At 43.1% G+C, this 9,415-nt stretch overlaps 1 protein-coding gene across 6 annotated transcripts in view; it reads right to left on the reverse strand.

The window, feature by feature from the left end:
- adat1 (adenosine deaminase tRNA specific 1) overlaps positions 1 to 9,415 on the reverse strand; it is a 33,811-nt gene that overhangs the window by 1,006 nt on the left and 23,390 nt on the right. For all 6 annotated transcript variants that reach the window (XM_086074046.1, XM_086074044.1, XM_086074045.1 and 3 more), the window contains 2 exons: positions 9,256 to 9,355; positions 7,830 to 7,916 (listed from right to left, as the gene is read on the reverse strand). In XM_086074046.1, the coding sequence (XP_085930172.1) occupies positions 7,830 to 7,916; positions 9,256 to 9,355 (187 nt within the window). The remainder of the gene's footprint in view (positions 1 to 7,829; positions 7,917 to 9,255; positions 9,356 to 9,415) is intronic.

Here is a 9,415-nt window from a genome sequence, read left to right on the forward strand (position 1 = left end):
GGATAATTTTAGTACTGCTAGGGATAATCCAAATAATGCGGCAAAAGAATATTTGACCAGTGAGCCACACACTTTTGAAATTGTATGGAAAACGTCCACCCAAAAACTATACAACGACGAGCAAGACCAGAACATGTGAGTGTGATTGGCTGGGGATTGATTACTCCGCGCACAGTTTGAGTTGACATTTTCATATATTTCGGACAACCTGTATTTAGCCCAATGAGCCCTGTGGACAATTTTGCACTGAATAAGAGCATGTCGTGCACATATTAAGGAGGCATGTACTTGTTTAAGTACAGACCCCCAGAGCGTATCCGGTATATCCTTGCCGAATTCCAGCTCCCACAACAATTTAATGCTGGTCAGAGAAGTTTTGCGCAGACCACAGATATGACCATAGATAATTGATAAGCCACCTCTAAGAGAAGGAAGAGGAACTAGGAAAGTGTCCAATGCCATCTTATCAGGCAGAGTGGGGAAAGAAGTGCTCAAACTACAGGCAAAACTGCGGACCTGAAATCTAAAGAATTATTGCAAAGTATATCAAATTTGTCAACAAGTTTCTCAAAAGTCACAAAAGTATTGTCTATGTAGAGATCCCTAAGTCTACAAACACCGTTAGACCAGAGAGGAAAATCCTTATCGACCATGGATGGTTGAAAGATAGGGTTCGAAGCAATTGGTGTAGAAAAGGAAATCGCCTGAAAACCAAAGTGGCGCCTAAATTGGTTCCAGATCTTAAGCGTCACTCGGACACAAGTATTTTGCGAAAGGACTTGAGATAGGGGAATGAACCAGGAACAATAGTGAAACTGGTACAGAGGAAGCTGCCTCCATCCCCAACCACACTGGGAATGAAATTGTATGCATATTTTGTAGCCAATGCTGAATAATTTTAAGGTTTGCCGCCCAGTAGTAAAAGGAATAATTTGGGAGGCCGCCCGCTGTCTTAGGTCTTTGAAGAAATTGTCTCCGAGTCCTATGAGGTTTCCTATCCCAAATAAAAGACAATATGAGGCCATCTATCTTCCTAAAAAAGGAGTGAGAAAAATGGGGAGACGTTGAAAAAGATAAAGAAATTTAGGGAGGGTGGTCATCTTAACTCTTTGACTGCCAAGCATTTTCAGAAAAGAGAACATGTGGGTGCCAGCTGATTTAAGCATTTTGACTGATCTTTCAAGGTCCACAGAAAATGTTGTGTTTGGACTATGGAAACACAGATACTACCAAATGAAAGATTGAAGTCTCATCTTTCATCGAAAAAAAAAGTTTGTTTCTACCTGAAGGGGAAAAAAAACCATGGTTTGATATATCCTCATGTAACCTCTTATATAAGGATATGTTGTTGTCCTGAACTGTTGTACGAATCCAGGTGCCCAACAATTTGTAAATAAAGGGCGGGATCAGCCTGGGAACTCTTCCTTGTTTTTACTACAGTTTTCCCTGCTTTGCAAAACATGTTTTCGAAAGTGTCTGAGAAAGGGCTTGGCTAGCCCGGTTTCCCACGCTAACGAATAAAAGACGGAGCGGCACACGGTCCGGACGGAGTCAGCTGTGGAACACGTACGATTGCCCAGCCGTTGTTGCAGCTCGCTTCACCCGGACCGTAGGCTCCCCGGTCTCGTGTCAAGGTAAGCGCTGATGATCATATTATGCTGCTTAACGTTGTAGTGTATTGATTGCTCTTTGCGGGGAATAAAAGGTACAATAATTCTAGCAAAGCAAGTTGTGATTATTGCTGTTTAAGGGGAATAAAAGGTACAATAATTCTAGCAAATAGAGTCGTGATTGTTGCTGTTTGCGGGGAATGAAAGGTATAATCATTCTAGCACAGCGCAGGTGTTGATTACTGTTTGCGGGGGATAAAACGTACGATTATCCTAGCACAGTATAAATGTTGATTGCTATATGCGGGGAATACAAGACACAGTTATTCTAGCAAAAGTATATCAAGTCTCTGTGTATTCATTGTTGCCGCCGACCACTCACGATCCTGCATACAAATATAAAGGTGAAGTAGTGTTTTCCACAAAACACTACCTTATTCAGTTTTTCAGTAATCAACAATAGAAAATAGGTTAGTATCACCCAAATGCTCTGTTTTGGACCGAAATACGGAGAAATCAAGCTTTTTGTGAAACAATATTATTTCATGCACTCGAGTGAATTTGACACCTTTTTTTTTCCATGAATGATGCCACAAACACCTAAACAGTGCTTTACTTCTGTAAAACACTACCACCAACAATGAAAAAGTGTTTTTTGATAGCAAAATACGTTTATTTACATTCAACAGTGTAACAATTTGACAAAACAATTTGGAAAACTATTTACAAATGTGTGCAACTGTGGTACTATTTACAATTGTGTGGATGTTTCAACTACACAGTTTTTATTTTTGTGTGGTATATTGTGTAAAACTCCCCTGCGTGCAAGGGGACGCAGCAGGATTTGCACCACAGATTAGTTTCACTGCGATTGACCCTTCGCGTGCAGACCCTACACTTTCTTGCCGGCCTTTTTTTCCGGGAAGTAGCATGCATAAACTGCAGTGTGTGTTTCGCCATGTTGTCATCAAGTCTACGCTCAGGATCATGATACGGTGACCTGGTGTTACATCTGGCTTCCTCATGTCCTTCAGTTCCTATACCGGGTGGTAAGAGATGTTCTGATCCATTTTATCCACTCCATTCAAGGTGGCATCGTAGTCCAGAACCAGTGTCTTCTCCGTGATCAGACTGTACCCACTCCTCCGATGAATATGCATTGGACTCGGGGTACTCTTCATCGTCCGATTGAACGTCCGCCTGTGCAGAAGTGCTCGGTTGTACACCAGGTTTTCCGGCGTTAGCATCGCTAGCCGGTGAGGCTTTACAACGTGATCGAAGCCGCCGCGTCAACGCTTCCAAATTCGGCGTCAACCTCGGAGTCACCATCATCATCATCAATGTGCTCTTTAACATTGGTCGATGCTTTTCGTCTTTGAAAAAAATGCTCAAGCGTGAGCTGCTTGCAACCGGTCGCCATTTTCGCTTCCTCAGCCATTCTCCCCTCAACACTCTAGCTCCGCCTCACGTCTTCTACTGACTCCTACCCGATCTTGTCCAAAGAGAGTCATCGCTGCCATCTAGTGCCCATAAATAGTCATTATACTAACTCGATCTGCTTGATACTTTCAGCACAGCTGGCCAAGGCTTTCCTCCACCCGTTTTCCCCCCAAAAAAACAAAAAACATAGTTAACGTCTTTTAACGTTTTTGGCGGCACTCATTTGGATTTTACTAAATGTTATTAAACGTTTTTGCCGGTCAAAGAGTTAATTGAGTTGACCCTAGCAATCAGCGAGAGCTTTAACTAAGCCCGATGTTCTAAATCCTCTTTAGTGCGGGTTAAAAGAGAAAAAAAAAAGAAAGAGAGCTCCAAAATGTTCACCAAGATAAATAAATTGGCTGATTGAAATTTTAAATGGAAGAGCATCCAAAGGAAATATTTTTGCAGCACTATTTAGTGTCACCAGCTCACTTTCATTGAAATTCAATTTGTAGCCTGACAGACGGCCACATTTTGATAATGTCGTGAAAATGGTAAGTACAGATATCGGGAGATCAGCGACATACAGCAACAGGTCATCAGCATATAACGACAACTTATGCTCATAGCCATATCCAACCATACCCTTAATCACAGTTTGTGAGTGCAGTGAAATTGCCAAGGGCTTTATAGCAAGGCCGAACAATAGCGGATTCAAAGGGCAACCTTGGTGTGTTGACCGTTGCAAGAGAAAGTAGTCAGAATAAGTGGTAATAGTCCTAACTGAAGCTTGAGGGCATGAATATAGTAATTGAACCCATGAGATGAATTTGGGGCCAAACCCGAATTTATTCAATGTGTGAAAAAGATATCTCCACTCCACCAACACTTCTTTTGCACCGAGTGAAATCAATGCCTCAGAGGTATCGGAGACCAGTGGGTTATATAAAACATTGAACAAGCGCCGCAAATTAAAGAAAGAATGTCTATTCTTAATAAACCCTGTTTGATCTAGTGAAATGATTGAGTGAATGACCGATACCAATGGCGTTGCCAAGATTTTAGCCAAAATTTTGTAATCGACATTTAACAAACTAATCGGGCGATATGATGCGCAGTCAAGAGGCTCCTTGTCTTTCTTTAGAATAAGGCAAGTTGGGCCATGAGTCAAGGATTGCGGAAGGAAACCTTTAGCTTGTGATTCATTGTACATGTGGGTGATTTTAGCAAGAAGATTTTTGTGGAACCCGCTCGAGTAGCTATCGCGGCCGGGACTCCGTCCCGAATTGAGAGACTGGACGGCCTTTGAAAGCTCCTCAACCATGATTGGTCGTTCCAACTCGTTTGTGACGTCCTCACCAACTTGCGGTATAGTAAGAGTGCAAAAGAAATCATCTAAAACCCCTCACCACAAAGTTTATAAGTTTTTTCTCATTGAGGCATTTACATTTTCTCACATTTGTCTCTTGTTTAAATGTTCTCAATTTTTTAAACCTTCATAAATTTTATAAAATAGGTAATTATCGTAAAAAAAAATGCATGCAATATTGCACTAAAAAAATCAGCGAAACCGCAAAAAGTGAACCGCATTATAGCGAGGGAACACTGTATTTATATATAATATTGGAAATTGCAAGGCAAAGGGACAGAGATGGCCATGCAGCAGGTTAGGGTAATAAAGGATAGGAATGGAAGTGACAGATGCCAGTCGTGTGATGGAAAGATGGAAAGAGTACTTTGAAGAGTTGATGAATGTGGAAAATGAGAGAACGAAGAATAGAAGAGGTGACTGTTGTGGACCAGGAAGTAGCAAAAATTAGTAAGGATGAAGTGAGAAGGGCATTGAAGAGGATGAAGCGTGGAAAGGCACTCTGTCTTGATGACATACCTGTGGAGGTATGGAAGTGCCTAAGAGAGGTAGCAGTAGAATTTCTGACTGGATTGTTCAACAGGATCTTAGATAGTGAAAAGATGCCTGAGGAATGGAGAAGAAGCCCATTTTTAAGAACAAGGGAAACTTGCAGGGTGAGAAGCTCGGTGATCCGGGAGGGACTCAGTGTCAAGCCGCTACTCCTCCGCGTTGAGAGGAACCAGTTGAGGTGGCTCGGGCATCTGGTTCGGATGCCTCGTGGACGCCTCCCTGGAGAGGTGTTCCGGGCATGTCCCACCGGCGGGAGGCCCCGGGGACGACCCAGGACACGCTGGAGAGACTATGTCTCTCGGCTGGCCTGGGAACGCCTTGAGATCTCGTCAGAGGAGCTGGCTGAAGTGGCTGGGGAGAGGGAAGTCTCGGCTTCCCTGCTAAAGCTGCTGCCCCCGCGACCCGACCCCGGATAAGCGGTAAATGATGGATGGATGGATGGATGGGAGACGTGCAGAGTTGTGGCAACTACAGAGGAATAAAGCTGATAAAGCTATGGAAAAAAGTAGTTGAAGCTAGACTGAGGGCAGAGGTTAACATTTGTGAGCAGCAATATGGTTTTATGCCCCCCCAAAACAGTACCACAAATGCAGTATTTGCTTTGAGGATGTTGATAGACAAGTACAGAAGGAGCTGCATTGTGTCTTTGTAGATCTGGAGAAAGCTTATGACAGGGTGCCCAGAGAGGAACTGTGGTTTTGTATGAGGAAGTCTGGATTGGCAGAGTGTGTTCAAGTGGTGCAGGACATGTAAGAGGACTGTAAGACAGTGGTGAGGTGTGCTGTAGGTGTGACGGATGAGTTCAAAGTGGAAGTGGGACTACATCAGGGATCAGCTCTGAGCCCTTTCTCATTCGCTATGGTGATGGACAGGATGACAGACGAGGTTAGACAGGAATCTCCATGGACTATGATGTTTGTAGATGACATTGTGATCTGTAGTGAGAGCAGGGAACAGGTGGAGGAAAAGCTAAAGGCGTGGAAGTTTGCCCTGGAAAAAAAGGGAATGAAGGTTAGCCGTAGCAAGACGGAGTATCTGTGTGTGAATGAGAGCGGCCCAACTGGAAGAGTGAGGTTACAGGGAGAAGAGACAAAGAAGTTTAAGTATTTAGGATCAACAGTCCAGAGCAATGGAGAGTGTGGAAAATAAGTGAAAAAGTGTGTACAGGCAGGCTGGAACGGGTGGAGATAAGTGTCAGGTGTGATGTGTGATAGAAGAGTTTCAGCTAAAATGAAAGGAAAGGTTTATACAACTGGGGTGAGACTAGTGATGTTGTTTGATAGCAAAATACGTTTATTTACATTCAACAGTGTAACAATTTGACAAAACATCAGAGAGACAGCACATGCTAGAGGCTTTGGAGATAAACACAGAGGCCAGACTGAGATGGTTTGGACATTTCCAGAGGAGAGATAGTGAATATATTGGCAGAAGGATGCTGAGTTTCTAAATGCCTGCCAGGAGGTCTCGAGGAAGACCAAAGAGGAGGTTTATGCATGTAGTTAAAGAGGACATGAAGGTAGTTGGTGTGAGAGCAGAGGATGCAGAGGACAGGGTTAGATGGAGGCAACTGATTTGCTGTGGCGACCCCTGAAGGGAAAGGCCGAAAGGAAAAGAAGAAGATTGGAAAATGCATTTGTTAAACTAAGTTGTGTAAAAAAAAATAAAAAAAAGGACTATATTTAATAAAGTTGTACTTTACACGTTAAATATTCATTATAATTTATGCTCACAAAAGGGGAGGAATACTGTACTTAAAAACGGGATGCTGGTGGGGGGCAGCAAGCACATGCCGTGCCTAGTCTGCCGGAAATGAAAAAAGGACAAACGTAATGGTCCTATGCTGCCATTCCTTGAAGTACGAAATACATCTTGGGATATTTTCTCAGCCAAGCCTTCACCAAGCAATAACCGATGGACCCTTGGTTAAAGATAGCAAAAAAGAACAACATCCAGGATTCGTGTGGTCTTGGCTTATGCATACTTCCGATTGGAACAGTACTTGGGGCGCCCCTGATGACGTCTCACGAAATCACAAGGACGTAAGTAAGGTGTTTAACTGATGAATGTTGTACAAACACATTTTGAAACATCAACATAGTAGTACAAATTCATTGAAAGCTAGTCACATGATAAAACTGCAATGAATTACGGAAATACGGCAACGATATATGCTCTTAGTTTGTTGTCATGCATGATAAACTGAGTGAGAGGCTGGCAAGCAAAGCAATTAAACAGGCGTTGATACACTGCTGAGATGGGCTCATCGACTGTACTGCTTAACAGATTAATGTTCATTAGTTGACTAAATATTTCCTTACACGTGCATACTCTTCCGGTTGTACCGCTCGAAGGAGACCGCCTACCTCCACATGACGCAGGAACACTCTCCACATACCTACATCACACATGGCGCTCCCCATTCAAGTGACAACACGCACAACAATATAATAAGATTTGTTCTGTTCCAAGTCCTGCCCTAGTGTGTACGCATGGTCAGGGCTGTGCATACATTTACAGTATGCACAAGTCCAAATTGATAAATCCCATACTTTGCGTGGGAAAGTGGGGAACTAGCGAATGATTTACACACATTTCAGTGTGTATGCACACTTGATAAATGAGGACCCTGATAACTAGTGAGTTCTAACAAAATAACACTTGAGAAGGAATTTTTTTTTTGTTAACTGTACATTTATGAAAACAATAGAGTGGAACTGTTGAAGAAACGGGCACATCTTTCAGTTAGTTCTGCATTACTGTTTCACAGTTTGTGAACAATTTGAAAGATTAACTGCAGATTAACTTCCGGACGCTTTATTGATGGATGGTTTAAGGTAACATCTGTGATGTTATGAAAGCCTTTGTTGTGGTACCTGAGAGAGTCAGGAAGAGCAGAAGCGTCAGTGGACGACACCAGAACCAAGAATGATTGAAAAAGTTCCAGTTTACACAGAGCAGACCTGGAGGGAGGGAAAGGGGGAGAGATAGGGGGGGGGGGGGCACACATACAATAATACATTATTATATATATAATAATACTTTGCAGATGACACTGTGACCTTTAGTGAGAGCAGGGAACAGGTGGAGGAGAAGCTAGAGGCGTGGAGGTTTGCCCTGGTAAGGAGGGGAATGAAGGTTAGTCGTAACTGTCACGGCTGGGGGTGGAGGACCCAAATGCAGGGAGGCAGGAGAACCACGGCATATTATACTGAGCACAATATATTTAACAAAAACACTAACAGGGTTACTGGGTAAAACAAAACAAAAAACAAAACCAACAAAGTTCGGAGAAGACAAAACTCAAAGTAACAACAAAACGCTGGAGTGGTGACAGGGACAATGATCCAACCAAGACTGAACGAAACCAGGGAACTAAATACAAGCCAACTGACGAGACAACGAGAGACACCTGGACAAGACACAAGTGGCTGGGGGAGATGAGTAGATGACAAGGGAACAGGATGACGAGTACAGGTGCAAACAAAACCTAACAAGCAAGATAGGACACCAATCATAACAGTAACAAGACGGAGTATCTGTGTGTGAATGGGAGGGACCAAAGTGGAAGAGTGAGGTTACAGGGAGAAGAGACCAAGAAGGTGGAAGAATTAAAGTATTTAGGCTCAACAGTCTAGAGCAATGGAGAGTGTGGAAAAGAAGTGATGAAGCGTGTGCAGACAGGCTGGAACGGGTGGAGAAAAGTGTCGGGTGTGATGTGTGATAGAAGAGTTTCAGCTAAAATGAAAGGAAAGGTTTATAAAACTGTGGTGAGACCAGCGATGTTGTTTGGTCTGGAGACAGTGCCACTGAGGAAAAGACAGGAGGCAGAGCTGCAGGTGGCAGAGATGAAGATGCTGAGGTTCTCTTTGGGAGTGACCAGCATGGGTAGAATCAAGAATGAGTACATCAGAGAGACAGCACATGTTAGAGGATTTGGAGATACAGTCAGAGAGGCCAGACTGAGATGGTTTGGACATGTCCAGAGGAGCGATAATATATTGGCAGAAGGATGCTGAGTTTCCAAAATGCCAGGCAGAAGGTCTAGAGGAAGACCAAAGAGGAGGTTTATGGATGTAGTTAAAGAGGACATGAAGGTAGTTGGTGTGAGAGCAGAGGATGCAGATGACAGGGTTAGATGGAGGCAACTGATTTGCTGAGGCGACCCCTGAAGGGAAAAGCCGAAAAGAAAAGAAGATACAGTACAATATCCAATACTTCAAACAGAAGATCTGCAGTAATAAAAAAATAAAAAATAAAGTTTTTCAATTGTTTTTATTTTTATTATGAGAGTATGATTACCTTGCTTTTACTGTACCCAGGGTCTTCTTGGTCGCTCCTTGTTTGAAGCCGCTGGCAGTGACATCAAGTGGTTGCTCAGGCACTTTACACCAGCTGACAGCTGAAACCCATAAACATTCAATAGGTAGATGGCAGGGAAGATATAATTGTGCTACATCCT

This window comes from Leptonotus elevatus, chromosome 4, assembly GCF_054856555.1.
Source record: "Leptonotus elevatus isolate MCC_2025b chromosome 4, RoL_Lele_1.0, whole genome shotgun sequence".
Lineage (NCBI taxonomy): Eukaryota > Metazoa > Chordata > Actinopteri > Syngnathiformes > Syngnathidae > Leptonotus > Leptonotus elevatus.